General features: G+C 43.8%; 1 protein-coding gene across 1 annotated transcript in view; it reads left to right on the forward strand.

Moving 5' to 3' along the window:
- DCC (DCC netrin 1 receptor) overlaps positions 1-25,678 on the forward strand; it is an 833,538-nt gene extending 807,860 nt beyond the window's left edge. Inside the window, exons 27-29 of the mRNA XM_040337108.1 lie at positions 851-1,063; positions 21,845-21,987; positions 23,737-25,678. Of these exons, the coding sequence (XP_040193042.1) occupies positions 851-1,063; positions 21,845-21,987; positions 23,737-23,826 (446 nt within the window). The 3' untranslated portion in view covers positions 23,827-25,678. The remainder of the gene's footprint in view (positions 1-850; positions 1,064-21,844; positions 21,988-23,736) is intronic.
- The last annotated feature ends 376 nt before the right edge of the window (positions 25,679-26,054 follow it).

Here is a 26,054-nt window from a genome sequence, read left to right on the forward strand (position 1 = left end):
CTGAAACTGGTCTGCGGACCAGTTTCAGCAGACATGTTCGGTCGTGTGTACGGCCGACCGTACAATTTTCCGGCGGATCGTACAGGTTTCCAGCGGACGAATGTTTCTTAGCATGCTAAGAAACATGTCCGCTGGAAGCCTGTCCGTCGGACATGTTCGGTCGTCTGTACGACTTACCGGACAAGTCCGCTCGGCCGAAAGCCCTTGCATGTGCCAAAGTGATTCGAGGCATGCGTGGAAGCATTGACCTTCTAGGGTTGCGCACGTCGCCGCGTCATCGTCGCGGCGACGGCGCGGCCACGTCATCGCGTATCCTGTCCACGCGGATTCGGTTTGATGGTGTGTACAACCATCAGACCGAAATCTCCGAGCGGACATGTCCGATGAAAACGGTCCGCGGACCGTTTTCATCGGACATGTCCCCTCGTGTGTACGAGGCCTAACAATACAACACATCAACTTCAGGGACAACGTGTTCACGTGATGCCTAATATATCCCACCCACTTTCAAGTGCCATTGTGACAAGATCAATGTTTTTCACTTTACCTGTCAGTGGTCATAATGTTATGGCTGATCGGTGTATAACGGACCTAAAGGGAGCAACTAAGAGAAGTTCATTGTCAGGGTTTACTTGCACTTAGAATACTGGCATTGCTTAGCTCATATATACAGTGTCAGCTCTCCCCAAGAGATATAAGAAATTGTCTGCTGCTCTAACCCTCCAGCAGTGTGCAGATGAAAATGACTGTTTATTTATACTGTTATATGGAGGAAGGTTGTGTAGCTAATTTGTGACTGGCGATAAATCCTGCTCTGTTTACATCTCCCTATGTGTGTTTTTTTTCCCAGTAGTGAATGAAGTTGCACAATCCCAGCAATCATCGGTGATATCCCACGCGCAGCCAGAACATCCAAGCAATGAGGATGCTCCAAGCCGGACGATTCCTACCGCCTGCGTCCGGCCGACACATCCGCTGCGCAGCTTTGCCAATCCCTTGTTACCTCCACCAATGACTGCCATGGAACCTAAAGTCCCTTATACGCCGCTGCTATCTCAGACAGGTAACTGCATGGGCTGACCTATAAGATATTTTTTTTTTGGGGGGGGGGGGGATCTGCAGGTTTGCAGGCTTCGAAAAGGATTATTGTCATAACAATAATTTTTTTGTACAGAGCAGCCCGAATCCTCCTCTTCTTGGGTCCCCCGCCAGAGCTCCTGCCCCCTCCCTCATGCCAGGTGCAAGTAGATTGCTGTGGGGGCACCCAAGCAGGATTGCTCCCGAGCCATGCCTCTGTTGTTACCTCCACCAATGACTGCCATGGAACCTAAAGTCCCTTATACACCGCTGCTATCTCAAGCAGGCTTGCTCCCAAGCCACAGCTCTGTGTGTCCATTCAGACACGGAGCCGTGGCTCGGCCCCACCCCTCTGTTTCCTGATTGGCACACTGGCTGTGATTAACAGCAGCGGGAGCCAATGGCTAGAATGAAGGACTCACCGCTCCAGGTGGATAAATTAGTGCCTGATAGGAATGTCCAGCCAAGTGCTTGCCCTGGCCTGCCTCAGTGGGTAAGTAGATAAAGGAAGAAATGGCTGCACATCAATTGAAATCCAAAATGTTGTTTATTGATCACCAAGATTACATAAAAGGACACCAACACACAGGTCTTGTAGACACGTTACAAGGGAGCCAATGGCTTCATTGTTAAAAATGGATCATCAGTCGTCGTGTGTTGGCAGCCCTTTCATAATAAATGGGCTGCCTTAATGCAACTCAGGTTAACATGTTCATTAATGCACCACAACGGAATGGTTAAATCTGAATGGGTCCTAAGCAGTATTATAGAATGTAAGAAAAAGAAGAAATGGCTGCACATCCAAAGTTTCCAAAAGTGCCTTTTATTGCAGACGGTCAAAATACACCAGGGACCCCAGGTGTTAGTCACGTAGACGCGTTTCACACATGCTTAATCATCATTGGTAGTGATTAAGCACAGATCGGATGTGTGAAACGCATCTATGTGACTAACACCTGGTGTCCCTGGTGTATTTTGACCGTCTGCAATAAAAGGCACTTTGGGAAACCTTGGATGTGCAGCCATTTCTTCTTTTTCTCAAGTTTTTCTCAAGTTTTTACGGAGGCGGGCCGGGGCTAGCACTCCTACTTGGTTCCAATCAAGGTATTGCACACAGGGCCAGCTTTTGGGGTGTGCGAGCTGTGCGGCCGCACAGGGCGCCATGGGCAACAGGGGCGCCGTGCGGCTATCACAGCTTGCAGAATGTGAGTCGCAGTCAGTTACTCACATGCAAATTGCCGTCAGCCCGCCATCCCGTTCCGCCCGCTCCACTGAGCCGACAAATTTCCGCCAGTGTTGCCAACCGTCCATGAATCTGGGTGTCCATAAAAAGATGGGCGTGAGCCAACCATGCAACTGCGCATGTGCCGTTCCGAAGCCGGCCGGGCTCGGGAAAGCTCATATGCGCTCGGCTCAGTATGCTGTGTCCTCCTCCTGGGCACCTTTCACCTCTCCACATGTCAGAGCTGCCCTGATGGTGGACAGAGGAGGAGGCCAATGTAAGGGGTCACCATCGTATCTGCAGCCTCATTTTGGTGGGCGTGATTTTTTTTTGGGGGGGGCAGCATTTCGTTCTTGGTACCAGGGAGCACAATGTCTTGGGGGCGAGGGGTGAAGATGGGGGGGGGCGCCACAGGATTAGCTAGCACAGGGCGCCTGAACACCTAAGGTCGGCCCTGATTGCACACACCTGTAGCAGATTCCACTTATTTGTATTATAGAATGTATTCAGTGGTTTATAGACAAAACTGTTTTTTAGTTAATTTGCCTGAAGTTCTGCTGTAACTTTTTGCCAATTTTGCCGAAAACTATTTCAGTCGGTCTTACCTTTTCTTCTTGACATTGTCAGATACGCCCCAGAAATCATTTTGTTCCCTTCGGCGTCATAAATATTTTATGAACGTTTTCAAAGCCTGCTTTTTCTTATATGTAAAAACTCGGTGTCCTCCTTCTGCTTAATCCGGAGATAAGATGCCCGATCCTTCCTCCTTCTCGCTCCTTAGCGCTCTGTTCTGCCGTTCTTCAATAATAATCATAAACACGGCTATATAAGTGATTTGGTTTAGTCCGCTTTCAAGTAAATTGAAAACTGTTTGATGGAGTGTTAAGCCCGCTGCATTATGGATCCAACATAAATTCTTTACTTTCCCCTTTTATAAGTGAAAAATCCCCTTAAGCTACTAAAATAATCATCTGCATTTCAGGAAAAAAAACTGGTTTAAGAGAAGTTTATAAGCCTATGGAAGAATTTGATCTTTTTCTCAGATTGCATATCGTTTTTCATTGCGTTTTCATTGCTCTTCCGTTAATGCTTTCTGTAGAATTATTTCTGCTCAAGTGACGTTCTTGAATGTCTCCGGGAAAGCTTGAGAAAATCATACTAGAACAGCAATCAGTTTTTGATAGGACTCCTATTATTATTGATCAGCTGTGCTTTATTTAAAGTGCAACTATCCTGCAAATGTTCTTTTCTCATTACCTATATGTATTACTTGTCAATTAAATAGGTTGTTTTGTGCGGGTTTTGAAGTGTATTTAAACCCAAAAAACAATTGTAGCTTACCAGTTCTTAAATTTGATGGCTGCATTAATTTTATTTTTTTCTAGCTTTTCTTTTTCTTTATTTTGCATGATTTCTTTGTGCTTGCATGGGGTTCCTCTAGTTTTCTTCCACAATCCAAAGACATGCTGGTAGGTTAATTGGCTCGTATGTAAATTGGCCCTAGTATATGTATACAGGTCAGTGGCAGGCGGTGGAATTTTTTTTGCCAACCCCCCCCAGTCATTCGGTAGCACTTACCCCATCACCTGCTCTCCACAGGTCATCAAGGCGATGGTGGCGGTGGCTTCCGTTTCCTCCGTCCTCCTCAGTGGCCAATCGGCAGTCTTCTCTTTTCGGCCAATGGGAAGACGGGTCTCACACCTGCTTCTGATTGGCTGCATTGAGGATCAGTGTTTCAACAGTGAATTTTCATTCGCTGTTGTAACACACCTGGGTGGGCCCCGTTCGTATTCTCAGTTTTGCAACTCGAGCCCACCCTATGGCTCTGATCGGGTGTTTAAAAAAAAACATGGGCGCTGTAATTCATGGGCCTGGTGCCCTGACAGGGGCCGGACACATGAATAGGTGTGGCCGCGGCGGCCATGAATAGATTCATGCAATGCATGAATCTATCCATTGCATAAAGGGGGGTTGTGTGGAGAAAGGGGGCAGCTCCCAGGTGCCCCTATAGGACCCCTGATACAGGTCTAAATATCACAACTGCCACCAGCTAGGCAGACTCTGGTAACACGCTATTGGTTGGCTAGTGCAGCTCTAGTATTCATTTTAAACATGAAGGCACAGAAAAAGTAAGTTTCCAAGGTTTGAAGTTCACCGAAGATCACAACGTGGTCATGGTAGTGGGATGGGATCCTGTCAGTAACACTAAGAGGTTGATTTAATAAAATTAGAGAGTGCAAAATCTGGTGCAACTCTGCACTGAAACCAATCAGCTTCCAGGTTTTTATTTGTCAAAGCTTAATTGAACAAGCTGAGATTGGAAGCTGATTGGCTACCATGCAGAGCTGCACACAATTTTGTAATCTCCAGTTTTAGTAAATCAACCCCTAAGTGTTTTAGGGTGATTCTCTATTGTAAACAATCTCCTGTCCTGCCTAATAACCGGGACACATGATTTGTTGAGCCAATGCCCCTGGAACTGGAGACTGGAACTGCTACTCCAGTGATCTCCATTTGCTTCCAGGTCCCGCGCTGATTGGCTTCCCTATTGCTTTACGAACAGAGGAGGTCGGCCAGCCAGCATTTCATTTGAAGAAGGCTTTGCATTCTCTCAATGAATACAAAGTGTTCTTTGATTGGACAAGGTGGAGAGGCAGGGTGGTGAAGTCACGCTCTCCACCTCGTCCAATCAGAGAACGTAAGTGGAGAATACAGGGGTAGTGGTGTCTACATCAGTGATTTCCAGCTTCCAGGAGCATCAGCCAAGTATGGTATATGCATAGTTACATTGAGGCCCAAGGCATAGTTACATTGGGTCCAAGCTGGACCGATATAACTATGCACAGGCATGGTAACCATCTGGAAATTTGACCCGAATCCTTTAATCCTCTAATTGGCTAAAGTCAGTGCAGTCTGTCTTGGCTCTCAAAGCCAAAGCCAAAACTGGGCTTAGAATGTAGAACTGTATAGCCTCGTACACACAATACAATTTTTTGGCCATAACTTGTCTGATAGACGTGTTGTGTCAGATAATCCGACCGTGTGTATGCTCCATCAGACAATTGTTGGCTGAATTAACGACAACAAATGTTGGCTGTTCATGCTCACCAACCGTTGGGTAATAAATCTGTTACATCAGTTTATTCGATCATGTGTACGCAAGTCTGTCCAACTAAAATCCAAAGTTCAACACACATGCTCGGAACCAAGTCTGTCCAACTAAAATCCAAAGTTCAAACACACATGCTCGGAACCAATGCTAAACAGCAGACAACAATAGCAGAAGTTGCCCAAAGGGTGGCAGTAAAGAGCTGAAAAAACACGTGGTTTGGTGAATGTTGGCTGAAAATGTTGGGCCGTGTGTATGCAAACTAAGTTCACGGCCAAAATCCACAAAAAAGTCCGCTGGATGTCCAATCGTGTGTACAAGACTTATGACTGACCATGATAGAGACATTAGATTGTCAACTCCTTTGTGGGAAGGGACTGATGCGAACAGTTCAGATTTCCTTTAAAAAGTCGTAAAATGTACCAGTGCTATATCTAATGGTAGTTAATCACATTTAACTGGACATGTTCCGTAATATTGAAGACAGTTTGTAGCTTCTCAAAGCTACATTTTCAGAACTGAAGAAAATGGCTTGGACAAGCTAAGCAGCTTCTTCAATATTACAGAACAAGTCCAGTTGGATGTGACTAACTACCACTAGATTTACTGGATATCTCATGACCTGGATAACTGAGAACCTTTAAAGACATACCAGTGCTATATCAATTGGTAAAATGTAACATTACTCAGAATTAATGCCATACAATTACTTTTAGCAATAGACTAGGGGCCAGATTCAGGTAGATCCGCGTAACTTTGCCCGGGCGTAACGTATCCGATTTACGCTACGCCTCCGCAACTTAGACGGGCAAGTGCTGTATTCTCAAAGCACTTGCTCCGTAAGTTGCGGCGGCGTAGCGTAAATCGGCCGGCGTAAGCCCGCCTAATTCAAATGTTGAACAGGGGGGCGTGTTTTATGTTAATGTGCTGTTACCCGACGTGATTGACGTTTTGCACTTACGTCCGTGGAATATCCCAGTGTGCTTTGCGGCAAAGTACGCCGCAAGGACAAATTGGTTTCGACGTGTACATAAATGACGTCCAGCCCCATTCACAGGCGACTTACGCAAACGACGTAAAAATTTCAAATTTCGACGCGGGAACGACGGCCATACTTAACATTGTTACGCCGCACTTACGCCACCATATAGCAGGGGTAACTATACGCCGGGAAAAGCCTAACGTAAACGGCGTAACTTTACTGCGTCGGCTGGGCGTACGTTCGGGAATTCACGTATCTAGCTGATTTACATATTTTGATGCGTAAATCAGCTTACACGCCCCTAGCGGCCAGCGTAAAAATGCACTTAAGTTCCGATGGCGTAAGACACCTACGCCGGTCGGATAGAATAGAAATCTACAGTATGCGTAACTGATTCTAAGAATCAGGCGCATAGATACGACGGCTCGGATTCGGACTTACGCCGGCGTACATGGCGCTACGCCGTCGTAAGTCCTCTGAGAATCTGGGCCAGAATTTATAAGAATGTCATGCCGATTGCACAAAGGTATGGGCTTATCATGTTTTGAACATACAAAAATTGAACATTACACATCAAAGCCTGGGGCTGCTTCCACTGGAAAATCACTGACCTGTGCGTCTCCGTTCCTCCCTAAGAACATGAAAACGAAATTAAATGTATGTGTTCTGTACCGCTGTGTCCTCGGGGAGCCAAGGCTGATGTATATATCATGTTTGGTTAAAAGCTGCGGCTGTTATGCAGAGGTAAAACTTAGACGCATGAGAGGGTGAGTCCGTTTTTACCTCTCCCGTAAATGTCAACAAAGTGCCTTGAAGTGTTTGTGCCGCAGAATGTATGGAGCACCCGGGGGCAGGTGAGTGCTTAGAAAGCTTACTTTACATTTAGTCCAATGCAGTGGTATGTGGGGTGAGATTAAAGGGAACATGTTGCTTTGCTTTTACGAGCAAAGCACAGGCTCAGTTTAACCACTTCAGCCTCCAAAGGATTTACCCCCTTAATGACCAGGCCAATTTTTTGCGATATGGCACTGCGTCACCTTGACTGACAATTGCACGGTGTTGCGGCGCCGTACCCAAACAAAATTGACGTCCTTCTTTTCCCACAAATAGAGCTTTCTTTTGGTAGTCTTTGATCACCTCTGCGGTTTTTATTTTTTACTCTATAAACAAAAAAAAAGCGACAATTTTGAAAAAACATAATAATTGTTTTACTTTCTGCTATAAAACATTTCCAAAAACAAAAAAACAAACAAAAAATGTATTCATCAATTTAGGCCGATATGTATTCTGCTACATATTTTTGATAAAAAAATCCCAATAAGCGTATATTGATTGGTTTGTTATCGCGTCTACAAAATAGGGAATAGATTTATGACATTTTTATTATTTATTTTTTTTACTAGTAATGGCGGCGATCAGGGATTTTTAGCGGGACTGCGACATTGCGGCAGGCAGATCAGACACCTAATGGACATTTTTTACACTTTCTACTGTTCTAACTGTATGGGGGAAGGGCTAACTGGCACAACACACAGAGCCTGTCTTCCTGGACAGCAGAAAGACAGGCTCTGTGTGATCTCTCCTGTCAGAACAGAGACTTGCCTTGTTTACACAGGCAGATGCCCATAATGTCACTGCAGGGAACAATCCGCTGATTGGTTCCTTCGCTGGCCAATGAGAGGGTGCGCAAGCCTCAGGTGCCAAGCGCGCGCCCACAGATCGCAGTGTACGAGCCCGACGAATCCCTCAATGAACTGTAGCTCCCCAGTGCCAGCAGCACCCATGCAGCCCCAGACCATGACACTCCCACCACCATGCTTGACTGTAGACAAGACACACTTTGTACTCCTCACCTGGTTGCCCCCACACACGCAACTTAGGGTATAGATGTCCCCTTACCTTACCGCTGTAAGGTAACAGCGTATGAGTGTGTCTTTCAATCGCCTGGTGGCTCCTGACGTCTCAGTCTCTGCTGATATGTATCTTTACTTTGGCATTAAAGTCTTCTTTAAGTGTCCCTGGTGTATCTGTATCAGATAGCCTCACATTGGGGCATGGGGGGATGTAAAGAGGGATGCTCCATAGTGTAGTATTTAAAAGATTTATTGGAGTCAGCAGCAATAATAAAAACAGGTACTCACAATGTGAAGTATCAGACAGGCATATCAAAAACGAGTTGCGAACTCGTCCAATGTCACTTCCGGTGCACTGCGTTCCCGCACGTGTTCGTTACAGTCACGTAACTTCATCAGGGGATGCCCTGATACATACCAGCAGAGACTGAGACGTCAGGAGCCACCAGGAGTTTGAAGGACACACTCATACGTTGTTACCTTACAGCGGTAAGGTATTGGGACACCTATACCCTAAGTTGCATGGAGAACCAGCAGCCACCTATCGGTAGCACTCCATACCAGAGATTGACTACTAGCACCAGCACCTTCACCCTGATCACTGTGCACACACAGCCATTTATCCACCTTGCATCTTAGGCCTCGTATACACGGACAGACCGTTTTCAGCGGACATGTCCGCCCGGAGATTTCTGTCTGATGGTTGTACACACCATCAGACAGAAATCCGCGCGTAAACAATACGCGGGGACGTGGCCACGCCGTCGCCGTGACGATGATGCGGCGACGTGGGCGGCCCTGGAAGTTCAAAGCTTCCACGCATGCGTCGAATCAGTACGACGCATGCGAGGGATGGGGGCCGATCGGACGTGTCCGGTGAGTCTGTACAGACGACCGAACATGTCCGACGGACAGGTTTCCAGCAGACAGGTTTCTTAGCATGCTAAGAAATTTTTGTCCGCTGGAAAACGGTCGGCTGGACAAATGTCCGGCCGAAAACGGTCCGATAGACACGACCGAACTTGTCTGCTGAAACTGGTCCGCGGACAAGTATCAGTGGACAGATCCGGTCGTGTGTACGAGGCCTTATGGACATTATCTGCACTGCGTTTTTTTTTATTTTTTTTAATACATTTTTATTTAATTTTATGGAATTTTAGTGAGAATATATTTATTTATGGTTGCACATGTCACATGATGATGTCATTTTAAAGATTTTATGAGTTTATTCTCACATCTATTTTGTGTTACACTTTTCACAGTATTTGGACACTTTATCAGTCCATTGTTTATACTGTCGCAGCTGATTATTTATATTTTATTGTTGCTATTTTGACCATTCATTTATTGCCTTTCAAGTGTACCTGTCACATAAGCACATTTGCACTTCATCACCTATTTATGCACAGCTCAGCGCTACTTCTACATTTATACTAACGAGTCACATGACACCGGGGAGGGAAAATGGCTAATTGGGCCCAATTTGGAGATTTTCACTTAGATGTGTACCCACTTTTGTTGCCAGCGGTTTAGACATTAATGGCTGTGTTGAGTTATTTTGAGGGAACAGCAAATGTACAATGTTATACAAGCTGTACACTCACTACACAACATTGTAGCAACGTTTACTTTTTTCAGTGTTGTCGCATGAAAAGATATAATAACATATTTACAAAAATGTGATTTTGAGATAGTGTAGGTGCTCTCTACACAACCTATGCAAAAATGTGTACCAACAACCCCTAGTCACAATTCATAGGACCACTGGAGCTTACAAAGACACCTCCAGCCTTGGTAAATCTACCTTATCCAGCTGTATTCTTTAGAGTCATACCTGCTCATATAGACCTGATATAGTACCTTAAGGCCCCTTTCACACAGGGCAAATCAATAATGATCTGCCCCGTGAACCTCCGCTTGCTCAGCGGGGATCAACGGAGCAAGGGCGATGACAGGCGGTGACAGGGATGACAGAGCGGTCCCCGCACACTGTGCAGGGACCGCCATGTCTTTTCCCCCACTCTCCCCTATGGGGGATCGGATGAACACGGACCGTCTGTGCGTGTTCACCTGATCCGATCCGCCAGACTGATGGAAAAGTAGGTTTTTCCTCCATCACACTTTGGCGGATCAGAGCGGGTTGGATGTCAGTGGGCATGTCACCGCTGACATCCGCGGCACCATAGAGGAGCACGGAGCGCCCATTCAGGTCCGCCTAAAAAACTGACAGGCGGACCTGAACGGGCCACCCGTGTGAAAGAGCCCTAAGGCAGTGTTTATCAATTCCAGTCCTCACGGCACACCAACAGGTCATGTTTTCAAGCTTGCCATTTTTTCACGCTTGTGATTTGATCTGCTTCACTGCCTTAGTAATTACCACACCCATTTCATCTGAGGGAAATCCTGAAAACATGACCTGTTGGTGTGCCTTGAGGTCTGCAATGACTTAAGGCACATGCTTCTGTAGTAATATGCATCAACAACCCCTAGTACCCATCCTTAGGGCCACTGGCCCAGATTCTCAAAGGAGATACGCCGTCGTATCTCTGAGTGTGAGCGGTCGTATCTATGCGCCTGATTCTTAGAATCAGTTACGCATAGATTTGTATTAGATCTGACCGGCGTAAGTCTCTTACACCGTCGGATCTTAACTGCATATTTATGCTGGCCACTAGGGGCGTGTACGTTTTAATTTACGCCTAGAAATATGTAAATCAGCTAGATACGCAAATTCACGAACGTACGCCCGGCCGACGCATGAACAGATACTCCGTTTACGTTAGGCTTTTCCCGGCGTAAAGTTACCCCTGCTATATGAGGCGTACATGCGGCGTACCAATGTTAAGTATGGACGTCGTTCCCGCGCGGAATTTTGAAAATTTTACGTCATTTGCGTAAGTCGTCCGTGAATGGGGCTGGATGGAATTTACGTTCACGTCGAAACCAATACGTCCTTGCGGAGTACTTTAGAGCAATGCACACTGGGATATTCCACGAACGGCGCAATCACGCTGGGTCACAAGTTATTTACATAAAACACGCCCCCCTGTTCCACATTTGAATTAGGCGGGCTTACGCCGGCCTATTTACGCTACGCCGCCGCAACTTACGGAGCAAGTGCTTTGAGAATACTGCACTTGCCAGTCTAAGTTGCGGAGGCGTAACGTAAATAGGATACATTACGCCCGCACAAAGATACGCAGATCTACGTGAATCTGGGCCACTGGACTATTGCAGTTGCAGGATTATTGTACCCCGAGGAATCCCTCCCCTCTTTCCTTCCATGACTGCCCTTGATACAGTACTATCCATTGAATGCCGCATAACTGATAAGGTACAACAACTATCTTTTAGTTTTTTTTCCTTATATGAAAAGTAAAATAGCATTTTTGTAACCCTGTGGGAATCTGATGATAACAGTTAAGAGCAGCACCATTTTTCCAAATCGTTAGTTTAGATTCTAGAATAGTTTATCTGCCAAGGCGCTTTATGCATCTCTGCTTTGGAGTGCCGGGTATGTAAAGGATCAGTGGGCGCTGAAGCATACAAATGAAAAGAAGTTAATTAGATCTTCCAGTCTTCGAAAAAGGAAGGTTTTGAATAAACAGAAATTGGTCGGTTTTCATTTCTAAAGCTGTCTCCATCTAAATGCGGAAGCAGAAGGGAAACCGATATATTTTGTCAGGGCAAATATACGTTAAATCCTCAGCAGATGTCACCTTTTTTTCAGACCCGTCTTCTTCCTTCCACAGAAATCAATTTGGAATATCAAGATTTAATAGGTTGAGCCGTCATCAGTGCTGATAATGTCTCATCACAAAGGCTGAGGAAATTGTAAGGTGTTAGTGACAAACCACAAGGTTATCTCCTGTCATTTGCCAGGAAGGAGAATATGGTAATTATGAATTATGCGGCAGGATTGGGTTTATTCCATATTTAGCGGGAAACTTTGCAGGATGGGTAGCAGTTTATAAAACAAAAAAACTTAGTTTCACTGGTTTTTATTTAAAGCGGGGGTTCACCCTAAAATAAAATTTTTGGCTAACCTACTGTATCTGTAGCCTTAATAAAGGTTTGTAACGTTGTCATTTTTTTTTTTATGTGTACACTTACCTGTCTTCAGCCGCACTTCCGGGGCTTCTTCCTTGCGGGGAGTGGGCGGGGAGCTCTGCATAGATGATTGACGTGCGCGTCATCGCCTTTCCGAAAATATCCGACGGGGACTCGGCTCTTTACAGCGTTATACGGCGCCTGCGCCTGCCGTGTAGAGCTGACTGTGCAGGCGCCGCAAAGTGCCGAGTCCCACTCGGATATTTTCGGAAGGCGATGACGCGCACGTCAATCATCTATGCAGAGCTTAGGAACGCCTACTCCCCGGGGGAGCGAGAACCCGGAAGCCAGATGAAAACGACAGAAAAAGGGAAGTACAGACCGAAAAAAAAAATATCCAGCATACTGTTGATGTCAGCAGTATGCTGGATATAACAGTCTACAGTTTTTTTTAGGGTGAACCCCCGCTTTAAGTATAGAGGCAGGTGTGCACTTACCTTCAGGTAGATCTAAACCTAATGCCGCGTACACACGACCGTTTTTAATGTCCTAAAAAAAACAAAGTTTTTCTCGACGTGATTCTTGTCAAGCCTGCCTTGCATACACACGATCGTGAAAAAAAAATGCTTGAGCAAAGCGTGGTGACGTACAACACGTACGACGGCACTATAAAGGGGAAGTTCCATTCGGATGGCTCCACCCTTTGGGCTGCTTTTGCTGATTTCGTGTTAGTAAAAGTTTGGTGAGTGACGATTCACGCTTTTCAGTCTTTGTGCTTTTCAGTCTGTTACAGCGTGACGAATGTGCTATCTCCATTACGAACGTTAGTTTTACCGGAACGAGCGTTCCGGTCTCATAACTTGCTTCTGAGCATGCACATTTTATTCCCTGTCGTTAAAGCCCACACACGACTGTTTTTCACGACGAGAAAAACGATGACGTGAAAACCAACAAGAAATAGAGCATGTTCTAAATTTTTAATGCCCATTTTTCTCGACGAGAACCTGACAGCCCCTCTCAAAAAAAAAAAACAGTTTACTATGCTTCAGTTATGAGTGAACACAGTACGTGATCAATACCAATCACTCATTGTGTTCATTCAGGAAAGGAAGGGGCTGGAAAATGTGACATATTTACCGGACCTTTCCCACCCTCTCTATCCTGACGGATCATATTATGCACTTTCAGCTGCTGGTGGGAAGGAGAGGAGGAAATCTGGCAGCACTGCAGGGAGGGTTACACTCCTGGTCAGCAGAGGTAAAAATATGGTGCACAGGGAGGGTAGTGGGTGTGGTGGGGGGGGGCAATTACTTGAACCAATCCCCTGTTTGGCCTTCTTTTCAGCAGATGAAATCTAGCAGCAGGGAGAGGAGAAGAAGCCAGATTTCAGCTTATGCAGAGAGAGCTAAAAAGGGGATCAGTTCCAGTAATTCCCCCCCTGCTATGTCGACCACCCTTCCTGACCACATCCGATTCACCCAGCTGCCTGAACCCCCTGCTGGCCTGGTCCCCGTACAAGAGGACAGGTGGAACCCCCTTATACACAGTCCAGGTTGTTTATAATATACTACCTTAAATGGCATATGTACCTCTTTATCAAATTTTGCTAAATCCACCTTCCTCCCTTAGCTAAACTGTGCAACCCCTCTTTCCTCTTGCATAGGATTCCTCCAAAGGGTGATAGGGGTTCCTTGAGCAATGAGCAATTTCTGCCTCTCAGATAGATTCCCACTGAAACCATTGATCTTTTTAGCTTTATCATATAAGGAGGGGGGGGGGGGGGATACTTCACAATGTCCGCAAGCATAAGGAGCATTTTTCCCACTGACATCACACTATTGTAGTGAGAAGTAGATGAGTAGATAAGTAGATATAGTCATTTTTTGCAGGGGATCCCAGAGAACGGAAAGTTATTTCAAGAGTTCCTCCTATGTATTGAAGGGTTTGGGAAAGGCTGCTCTGGCAGCTTTCTTATCCTAACCACTTCACACAAATCGCCGTACCTGTACGTCGGTACTTTGACGCTAAATACCGTTGTTATGACAGCAGCTAGCTACCATAACCCCATTATTTTCAGGAACGGCATGCGTTTCTCTTTAAGACAAAAGTGGTCTCTGTGGCGGACTCGCTGCAAGATCACTTTTATGGGTAGTGGGAGACTTACCAGAGCCCGCTATTTTATTTTCTAGGGCAGGGGTAGGCAACCTCGGCCCTCCAGTTGTGGTGAACCTACAAATCCCATCATGCCTCTGCCTCTAGAAGTCATGACTGTAAATGTCAGGGTCGTGCAATGTCTCATGGGACTTGTAGTTTCAAAACAGGACCGAGGTTGCCTACCCCTGCTCTAGGGTGTCTGGTAAAACAATATATATACCGTATTTATCGTGGTATAACGCGCTCCCTCGTATAGCGCGCACCCCTAAAGTTGCCCTGAATTCCTGTGGAAAAAAGTTTTTTTGTACTTACAGTTTTGGTGTCTTGCGTGGCGTCCATCGGCGGCCTCGTCGGGTCCGGCGTCCTCGCGTCCTCCCCGCTCGTTTCCCGCGCCGAGTTTGAATACTGCGCCGACATATACAGAGCGCAGTACACTCGTGTATTGTCGGCAATGCTCGGCTACTCTCGCGCTGACGTCCTGTACGTCCAGGACGTCAGCGCGGGAGGAGCCGAGACTGCCCGACAATACACGAGTGTACTGCGCTCGGTATATGTCGGCGCAGTATTCAAACTCGGCGCGGGAAAGCGGGTATCGGCGTATACCGCGCACCCACGATTTTGCCCTGATTTTCAGGGCAAAAAAGTGCGTGGTATACGCCGATAAATACGGTAATGTTTGGGGTTCTAAGTAATTTTCTAGCAATAAAACAAACAAACTGATTTTAACTTGTAAACAACAAATCTTAAAAAGGCTTGGGGCTGAAGTGGTTCATTTCAGAGTTGTGGCCTTCTCTAGGGTCGTATACTGAGACCAGAGATTTTCAAAATGTGTGTACAATAAAATTAATAGACTGGCCAGTCATAAAGAGATTTTCATAAGAACAGGCTTTAAGAACCAGAAAAGGTCACAGCTCTGGGAATAAGGTAGGTCAGAAGCTGAGGAGAAAGGGAGGGTTAGTACAGTGTAGCTCAGGGGTTGGGGACAGATTTTGCAAAAGTTGGAAAAAAGGTACAGCTATCCTTGTAAAGGACCCTATGACAAAGGGGGCAATATTATAATTACAATTAAAGCACTACTACATAAACATTGCAAAGAATGTCAATCATTCTGCTGGTGTTTTTTTTTTTTAAGTAATATGTGGGCTAGTGCCTAGGGCAGCAACTTTAGAGGTGGCAGCTGTTCTTTAAAAAAATGAAATTCAGAGAGCTCTCCCACAACCAGGGTTACATTATAATGCCACATGTGGGCCAGTGCCTACGGCAGTTGGGTTAGAAGGGGCAGTGTCAATTACAATATGTACATACTGTGATATCATATTGCTTATTTTTTACCCCTTTCTGCTCACCTCTGGGCATTTGTGGTTAAATTTACCAAGAGAGATGCAGGGGGACTGTATTTCGGCTGCTGACTCAAATCTTATAGCGTGATAGGAACAGCTGTTCCCCTAAAGAGCTGATGAGAAGTGAGAGTCAGGCAAGGCTGGCTTGTAGCTGTTTATTTCTCAGAATAACTACATACATAAACACGGTCCTTTGGAAACTGGCAAAATAGAAATTTCATTTCGGCTCCCTGTTTTTTTTTTTTTTTTCTCCATGGGCACCATACAGCCACCTTGGTCACCGACATGCCCTCATTATTTATAATTACACAGCTGCAAATCCATGTTAACTCCAGCAAGATTAATACAAGCCGGTACCATGGCTCATCCTGAAACAAAGACAAGCATGGGCTAGAAATGGAAATGTTTTAGAAATTCTTTGCATTGTTCGAATTGTGCTTATTGTGCAAGGTGCCACTGTGGGCACCGCAAGAACATTTTGTTAATGAAACAACGGGGGACATTGTTAAAGCAGAGAGCACGGGGGTTATATACGGGACTCCAAAGAGGTTATTTGTCAATGTCTGAGGACCATAGGCTAAGGACAATGCAATTGTTGAGTTTACGGTTTGATAGCAGTATTTGTTTTAATGTAAATTCTACCTGTTCAACTTTAAATAATCTTAAAAAATAAAGTTTATTGGGGTTATATTTTAAAATATACACATCATATTCAAATGCATATACATATTTTGACCTATTTTACAGACACTTATTTACATAATTTTGTCATAGAGGATGACCCCAATATTTATAAGCTCTACAATTCTGTTTTATTGTCCCCTTTGCTCATTGGGCTCTGCTTTAGTGCCCATGTGGCTTACAGTATAAATAAAGATATGCAAGGATATAAAGATAGATATTAAGTAATTACAGTAACATTACTTAGTGTCAACACCTTTTTTTAGTTTTTAGATTGATGTAGGATTAGAAGCACTTTTGGATTTTTACTGTTTTCTGGGGCTTTGCGACAACAGCTTCATCAGGCAAAAATCTGTAAGTACAACATCTGGTGGTGGTGGTTTGGAGTCAAGGACAACTTTTGGGTTCTCCTTTCTCCCACCCTCCTATTTTTGCAGATTTGTCCTAAAGGTGAACTCCACCCAAAACCGAGTGAGTCTCACCGATTGGACCAGTGAGACTTTTGCTCATCAGGATCCTGCCTGTTTTGAAATATTCTTTGATCTGGTGGGAATTACTATGAAGAACAGTGCTGGAGAGAAGAGGACTATTGCACCTTTCCTTTTTTTTATTTATTTTATAGTTCTTGGGGCAATATTTATTTAATTTTTACCAAAAAAAGGGTACATAACCCTACTATGTCTGTACAATCAGCTTTAGGCCTACCAAAAGTGTGTAATATTAGGACCTACCCTATCCAATCAATCTGTATCCAATTATACAGGTCCTTGAACTGCATACTTGTTTGTAAATGTAAGGAAAATAGTATAATTAGATTTAACCACGTAGAATCTTCACTAATGTATTTGACTTGACTCCTCCCTCTGCTACATTTATATTGGGTTCTTATTTATATTTTTACAGTATGTTTTTTTGTTGTTGTTTAAGTATTACTAGACCCACTATAGTAAAATCAGACTGGCTATGCAGTAAAGCATGCTTGTTATACTCACTGTCGATCCTAAGGGGTATATCCTCTGCATTGTGTAAAAAGGATGTTTAATCCTGTCTTCTCTGATTCTTCCCTTCTTCCACTGTCATTGCCTGTTAGAACATAGCATTGGAAGCAAGCTACACATGCTCAATTTGGTGTGTATTGCTAGAGAGTTTTTGTTTTTTCTTTAGAGAGTGCATGAGATCAGCACGGGGCCAATCAGCACTGTTCAGACAGGGGGTCAGGGGTCATGTAGCCTTGTAGGACAGTCAGGGTAGAATGAAAATTCCTCCTACAAGCTTTAACTATATACGGCTGATAAGAAAAGGTATTTAGCCGTTTATATTTACTAAAATAATTGAATTTCCATGTTCTGTGTACTGTGGGAGATCAGATATAGTGAATACAGGGTCCTGTGTTTAGTAACGCTTTACGTTCCCCCCCCCCCCACCCCCATCCACCATAATTTGCTTAGGGGCTTTACACAGAGTTGTCACAGCTGCTATCTAGGGATTGCTACAAAGCTGTGACATAAGAAAGGAAACAAAAAAGTGCTTACAACAACCTCTACGAACCGGTTAATAATAGCCGGCATAGCAGGGGAATGGCATCAGCTTTACATTTTCCCGATTGCAAAAATTTAGAAAACTACGGGCACTTAAAAGCTATCATTTTGCTATCAAAATGAACAAGTTTGTGTCGCTTCTGACTCCAGTAAGTAACCAGGAGCTAAGGCTGTGTTTGTTATCACAATCATTGGCAGATTGGAATTGTCTCCAAGAATTGGATGTAATATATTGGCAACCTACAGTCTTTGGATCAAATGGCAACACAATCTCATTATGTATTTATTCCCCGTTCCACCTCCCACTGCTCGCTATCATGCTTCTGGTAATTACTTGGGATGACGAGCAAGTGTTCTTGGCGCACGATCGGCATCACAAGTTCAATTAATTCCCTTTACTTTCAGCCTCTTCTACATGATGACATTTCATTTTGCTGGAAGATGAGAGTTAATAACCAGCATTTTTTTTTTGTATTGCATCTCCTAAGAATAAGAGAGTCACAAACTTCTGTATCTTCCAGAAAACACAGAAATGACACCGTTATTGTTGTGTTATTTAAGGTGTTGAGTCTTTCGCACTGTACATTGGGTTTAAAATTCATCTCATGCCTCCAAGATTGTTGACCCAGCATCATATCTGGATTTGAGGAAATAAAAAGCGATTAAGAACCATTTTCTGCCTCGTAGTGAAAGGGTAAGGGCGTAATTAGGAAGATGACTGTCATCTAAAATGCTAAGCGGTCATATTTTAATCTCTTTGCAGTAAGATATTTGGATGTAATTATATAAACTGAGCTTTCACTGGTAGAATCAACACCTTGTATGATATTTATATCATTGGATAGCACTGAGTTAAAGTAATTGACTGTCAATTAGCAGAATGAGGGGAAAAAAAACACATACAATTTACTGTTATAGCATCTAAGAGATGGTTGAATTTAAATGGCAAATCCATGCAAACTGATCATCAAGAAAAAATGGTGGGCTAAAGAGATTGTAGAATATAGAATCGTCATGCCACCCAAACTGACTCTGCTCTCTCAAAGGGGTGACATAGACTGACCCTGTTCTCTTTATAGAGGCACAATTCAGTTTAGCACCAAGAACCCAACAGTGTTAGAGAGGCACTCCACACACTCTGATTAGTAACCTAAATCTTGCCTTTCGGGTGACCCTGACATTTAGGTTTTCCCTATACCAAATGCTAAATCGTGACCTAAAACTTTATCCTTCCTTTGCTCACACCCTCAAACTTGAACAAATTCTTTAGATTATCCCACTCGCTACACACACATTTATCCTTGAAACCAACCCTTAACACTTAATTTGAACCCGTAACCTTACCCTCACCGTAACCCCATATCCTAATTCAAAAAATTCATCCTTAACATTTAATCACCCCCCCACTACATAACCCTTAATAGAAGAAGACAATACGCAACTCCATACATGCTCTTAAATCTATTCAAATATATTGCTACTCCATAAAAGCTTGTAGTACAGCATGTATGAAGTTGCGGATTGTCTTCTTCTACTTATTGTGCTTGTAGCTGTGCGACTGCTCATCCTGTACCTGGCAGCTCTAGAGGTATTTCTCACATTCCAGGGTAGTAGCACCTTACTCTTACTTTATGGATTACATAACCCCTTAAAGTGGTTGTAAACCCTTAAGCCTTGTACACACGACCGAGAAACTCGACGGGCGAAACACATCGTTTTGCTCGTCGAGTTCCTTGTGAAGCCGTCGAGAAACTCGACAAGCCAATTTTCTCCATTCCCGTCGAGGAAATAGAGAACATGTTCTCTTTTTGGCTCATCGAGTTTCTTGACAGTTTCCTCGACAAAAATGTACACACGACCGGTTTCCACGGCAAAAAAATATCTCCCAGCAAGTTTCTTGCTGATTTTTGCCGAGAAACTCGGTCGTGTGTACGAGGCCTGACACACCACTTTTACCTACAGGTAAGCCTATAATAAGTCTTACCTGTAGGTACTTGAAATTTCTCCTAAACCTTCACGGTTTAGGAGATATTCACCATATACCCTTGCGCCGACATCAAACTTGAACTAATTCTCCAGACCCGTAACCTTACCCTCACCATAACCCCATATCCTAATTCAATAAATTCATCCTTAACATTTAATCATCCCCCCACTACATAACCCTTAATAGGAGAAGACAATCCGCAACTCTATACATGCTCTTAAATCTATTCAAATATACTGCTACTACTTGTAGTACAGCATGTATGAAGTTGCGGATTGTCTTCGTCTACTAATTGTGCTTGTAGCTGTGCGACTGCTCATCCTGTACCTGGCAGCTTTAGAGGTGTTTCTCACATTCCAGGGTAGTAGGACTTACTTTTTGGACTACATAACACTTAATGTGGTTGTAAACCCTTAATGTGGTTGTAAACCCTTACACACCACTTTTTACCTACAGGTAAGCCTTACCTGTAGGTACTCGAAATTTCTCCTAAACCTGCAAGGTTTAGGAGATATTTACCATATACGCTTGTGCCAACATCATCGACGCATGCACATTGAAGAAAGTGCTGTTTTTTATAGAACCCATGCCATGACCATCGGCTCCTGCACGCATTTGTGGGAGTGACGTCACACGAATCCAGCCAGTCACAGAGCCGGAGTCCATGGCCATGGAAGGAAGAGGGATGAGGATGGACGCGGCCACCAGCGGGGACATTGCGGGCTTTGCAAGCAAGTGCGATGCATACTAGCCCATTATACTTTTACTTTGCATGGGAATAAAGAGGAAGTAAAACCCATCATGGTTAACTTCCTCTTTAACACTCAACCTAACCTTAACTCTTTACCTAAAATGAATAAGGAGGATTTAACCCTCCTCTTGTGTTAGGGTCAGAACTGACCCGTTTTCAGGTTTTGAATGTCTATAAGTATCACATAAATTTGTTTATTGCATCAAGATTTTTTTACTTTGTCAGGGACCTCTATTTAAACAATGTTATAGAAAAATAATCCTTTTCACTAAATTATAAAATAATGTGCTGAAAATTAAGACGTTTATGGTGTTAGGGTCAATTCTGACCCAGTTATAATATAGGATTATAGGACACTAATAAGTGCCAAAACTGAAATCATAAACACTCTCTCTGCTTAGTAACACTGACAGACAATCTCTTTGCCTGCTTGTCTGCTTCTCTAAACAAAGTAAAGAAACATAGGACCAATTTATAATATTCTATTGAGGTTTATTTTACCATTTTTTAAATTTGAAAATGAGAGGTATGCTATCAAAAGAAAGGTCTAAGGGGTCACACCAAAAATATTAAAACCAATCCTTTCAAGGATAAAGAAGCCTGACAAGAGGTAAGAAACAAATTGGATGATAAATAATTGTTCAGAGGGTATTTTATGGCTGATTTAAGACACGGGTCAAAACCGACCCGTTAACGGGTCAAAACCGACCCGTTAACGGGTCAAAACCGATCCGTTAACGGGTCAAAACCGACCCATTAACATCATGGATAGTAACAGAAAGCTAACATAAGCGGAGGGTTAAAGAACCCTAACTCTAAATCCCAACCCAAACCTTAACTCACCACTGAGATATTTTTCTACTACATAGGTGTATTAAAAATAATGATTTTATGATTGTTACAGACAACACAGACATGCCATCCTCAAAGATATTGATAAATGAGAGGGGCTGTAACTATGATTTATGACACACATTAGAAGATGCTTCAATTGCTAGATCCAGTCATACTGAAGGTTATTCTACCAGGAACAGTCCTATATGTAAAGTTTCTATTGATGCTGAATTATAATATAATTGTCTGTTCTCTTATGTTTTTAGGGTCCAGCCTACCTAAGCCACAAGTAAAGACGGCATCGTTGGGGCTGGCAGGAAAGGCAAGATCCCCACTTCTCCCAGTTTCAGTTCCCACAGCCCCAGAAGTGTCAGAGGAAAGCCACAAACATACAGATGACCCATCCAGTGTAAGAGTGCATTCCCCTATGCTCAATTTGTGTTTTTTTCTGTTTCTTCCTCTTTTATTTTAGTATTAGAGTTGCTCTAGTTATTTATATAAAGATCCACAAATTGGTGTTTATTCATTAAGGGAGTAGATTGTGATCACTTTTCAAAGTGGATTTTTATTTAGCTTAGTAACCATAATGTTGTCCCGGGGTGGGATTGGTTTCACTCCTGGCAGATGGTGGTGGTTGGTGAGACACTTTCAGACCATTGATTGCTTTTGTTTGCAATTTTGTCTGGTTATCTTCATATCAACAGCTCCTATGTCCATCACCAACTATACCCTGTTTCCCTGAAAATAAGACAGTGTCTTATATTAATTTTTGCTCCCAAAGATGCGCTAGGTCTTATTTTCAGGGGATGTCTTATTTTTCCATGAAGAAGAATATGGTACACATTTATTGTTGAACAAATGTCATTTTAAGTGATCCCCCTTCCCCCACCCCTGTGCCAGTGGACACCTTCACCAGACATCCCCCCACCCCTTTATCAGACATTACCACCCTACCTCAGTCACCCCTGTGTGTCCACACAATGTGCCTGACTCCTCCTCGCTACTCACTGTCTAATTGTGAGTCGGCCAGACTCCGTCAGGGCAGAGTGAGCAGCAGGAGGCAGCTTGTCCTGGCGGCGGCACGGGCTCTATGATGAAAAGAGACCATGCACTTCCTGTCTGCTCCGTCTGCGCTGCGGGCAATAGTGAGCTGTGCGACGTATGGTCCAGGGTACAGAGTTATGGTAGCTTCGGGTGGCCTTATTATCGGGATGTCTTATGTTCGGGGGAGGCCCTATTATCAGGGAGGTCTTATTTTCGGGGGATGTCTTATATTTCAGCGAGAGGCAAAACTGTAAGTAGGTCTTATTTTTGGGGGATGTCTTACTTTCGGGGAAACATGGTACTTCTTTGAGGAAGAGGAAAGAGGCATTCTCTTGAAATGCATTTGGTGTATGCCCCTTTGGGGATCACTTTGAAATGTATAAGCATTATATGAGAATTGAGGAGATTCTTTGGTTATCTCTGTGCCATGCTGTATTTTTCTAAATTACTAAACACCAGCTGATATACACTATATTGCCAAAAGTATTGGGACACTGCCTTTACACGCACATGAACTTTAATGGCATCCCAGTTTAAGTCTGTAGGGTTCAATATGTTCAGTGAGGCATGCAGATGGACACAGTGAGGCACACAGATGGACACATTGAGGCACAGTGTGGCATGCAGATGGACACAGTGAGGCTGCAAATGGGTACAGTGAGGCTGAGGCATGCAGATGGACACAGTGAGGCTGAAAATGGGCACAGTAAAGCTGCAGATGGGCACAGTAAAGATGCAGATGGGCACAGTGAGGCTGCAGATGGGCACAGTGAGGCTGCAGATGGGCATTGTTGACCCTCTTTTCCACTTACAGTAGCTGCTGCATATCTTACCCTAGGCTTATACTCGAGTCAATACGTTTTCCAAGTTATTTGTGGTAAAATTAGGTGCCTTGGCTTATATTCGGGTCAGTTAATACTCAAGTATATACGGTATATTTAATAATACTTTTCTGCCTTTTGAGCACTCCTGGGTTTGGTGGCTCTGAGAGCACCAAGGTATATGTTAAAAAATTTGCAGTAACTGTATTATTACCTAAAATACCATAATGGCTGTTTTTTTTCCACATTACCTTCTATTCAACTGTTAACTGGAGTTTTTGGTCACCCCACAGGTATACGAACAGGACGATTTAAGTGAACAAATGGCCAGTCTGGAGGGTTTGATGAAGCAACTCAACGCTATCACAGGCTCCGCTTTCTGAGCTTGGAATTGGCTCTTTTTGCTGCCTCCGGAGCCTGGAAAAACATTGCAGAGCAATGCACTTTTAGCTCCTCAACGGCAGCAAAGGGGTTAATGGGACACCTAGGAGCATTGCAGCATACCCGTGTATTAAATCTCACCAGTGAAAACATCCGCACAGACCACACAGGAAATAACCGTGGATTTATTACATCAAGAATCCTCATGACATCCTGGAATAATTTGTTACTCCGAGAACTCTTTTCATCGAATCATTTTTATTTTCCCTGGAAACGTCTGGAGGGAGTTTGGTGCAAAGGCCACATTTTCTGAAAGACAGAATTCAGGAACGCTGATATGCCATACTGACTGCTTTCCTAGCTATAAAAGGGAAAAGATATTGGCGATAGGATAAAGAATCTGATCATTCCAAACTGCTATTGTGGTTCTAGGTTGATGACCAGGGCTTCACAAAAAAAAAGATCATCATGCCGAAGCTCCCAGCTCTAGCTACCTACTGTGGCCTTTATAGAAGAGTCTTACTTCCCCTGTTGGGTTTTTCAATAATGTTTGAAAATTGCAACAGGAAAACTAAAGCATCTTTGTCTGCAAAATGCAAGACCCCCCGTGGTTGGGGGATAGAGTTGGGAACTTAAGCAGGGAGAGCCCCAAAGCATATACAAAGCTTGTATTCAGTACAAGAAAATACAGTTGCAAAGCCAAGAGGTTAACACGATGGAAACAAAAAACGTGTATTTCTATCAGTGGTTTGGTAATGGCGGTGTTTTTGCCTTATGACAGCTTAAAGTGAACGTGTGATATGCCCATTTCTCTATAGCAAAATAATATAGGCACATTTTACAATGGATCTAGTGTGCAAGCCCCATCAGTTAACATTTAGAAATGCAGAATTTTTGTGTACTGAAAACGGATACTATACGGACCTCTGTGAGCAAGCTTTTGAGCTTGCCATACACGTCAGCTGGGCTCAACGTGAGAAATTCATAGATTCCCTAACAACGAGGATGGAGGCAACTCCCCTGGTGGTTATTGGTAGCCGGAACCTGCGGCCATCAGAATACCTGCACAGTGGCTGGAGCTGATTGGCCCATTTTTTCTACCCAGCTCCTTTGATATATCAGTTGACGTTTGTTGGCCATGTGGTGTTGTTAGGACCACCTACGACTCGCATATTAGCCAATTCACAGGAATCGGCTGATATTCGAGTTGTGAATGGCCAGCTTTAGTCATGCAAATCTACTGATACATGATAGGTTTTGTAGATGGTTTCACCACAAATGGTTCTGTTGGACAGAACAGACAGGAGTAGCGTACACCATCCTACAGTAACCAATTAAAATCCAGCTTTTAGCAGCTCAGAGTAAACCTTGGAAAGCTTTTGATTGGTTACTGTGCCCACTGTGATTTTTTTTTTTATTTAATCCTAGAATTAATTTTACAGCACAGTGCAAACTATTGGTGTGAAAACCAATGATGAGGTATGAGATGCATTAGTTAATTTATAATCTACAAATGATACAGGAACACTGCTGCAGGAGTTAGGCCTCATTCGCTGCAGCATACGCCCGTGTCAGGGCCGTGTTTACCCACACACTCTCTGCATTCGAGGGTGTCCAATTGGGGGCAGCAGCTGTGTCTACACAGCCACTGCAGCCCAATTGACATAAATGGGATTGTCTGCTTGGGGATGCATAGAGCACCTGTGTATCCCCATGTGGGTAAACACTGCCCTTTGCATGGAGGTTTGCTGTAGAACACTGTGCATTTACAAGGCCTTAGGTGCAAACATGGGGGTTGATTTACTAAAGGCAAATAGACTGTCCACGTTACAAAGTGTAGTTGCACTCTGCAAGTGCAGTTGATCCGTAGCTTAGTAAATGAGTTACGGTTTCACTTTGCAAAGAATACCCAATCACATGCAAGGAAAATAAATAGACAGCATTTTTGCTTGCACATGATTGGATGATGGAAGTCAACAGAGCTTCTGTTCATTTACTAAGCTCTGGAGCAACTGCTCTTGCAGAGTGCAACTTCACTTTGTATTGTGCACAATTTATCTGCCTTTAGTAAATCAACCCCATGGACTTTTTACAACCAATAAAACTTCAATCCTTGCCGAGACAAAGCCACACTCATCTTTCTGGACTTCAGTAAATATTTATGACATATCCTGTACTGTAGCCTACACAAATCCTCAAATCTCACTGGATTTACACAAAATATTTACTG

This window comes from Rana temporaria, chromosome 1 (genome assembly GCF_905171775.1).
Source record: "Rana temporaria chromosome 1, aRanTem1.1, whole genome shotgun sequence".
NCBI lineage: Eukaryota > Metazoa > Chordata > Amphibia > Anura > Ranidae > Rana > Rana temporaria.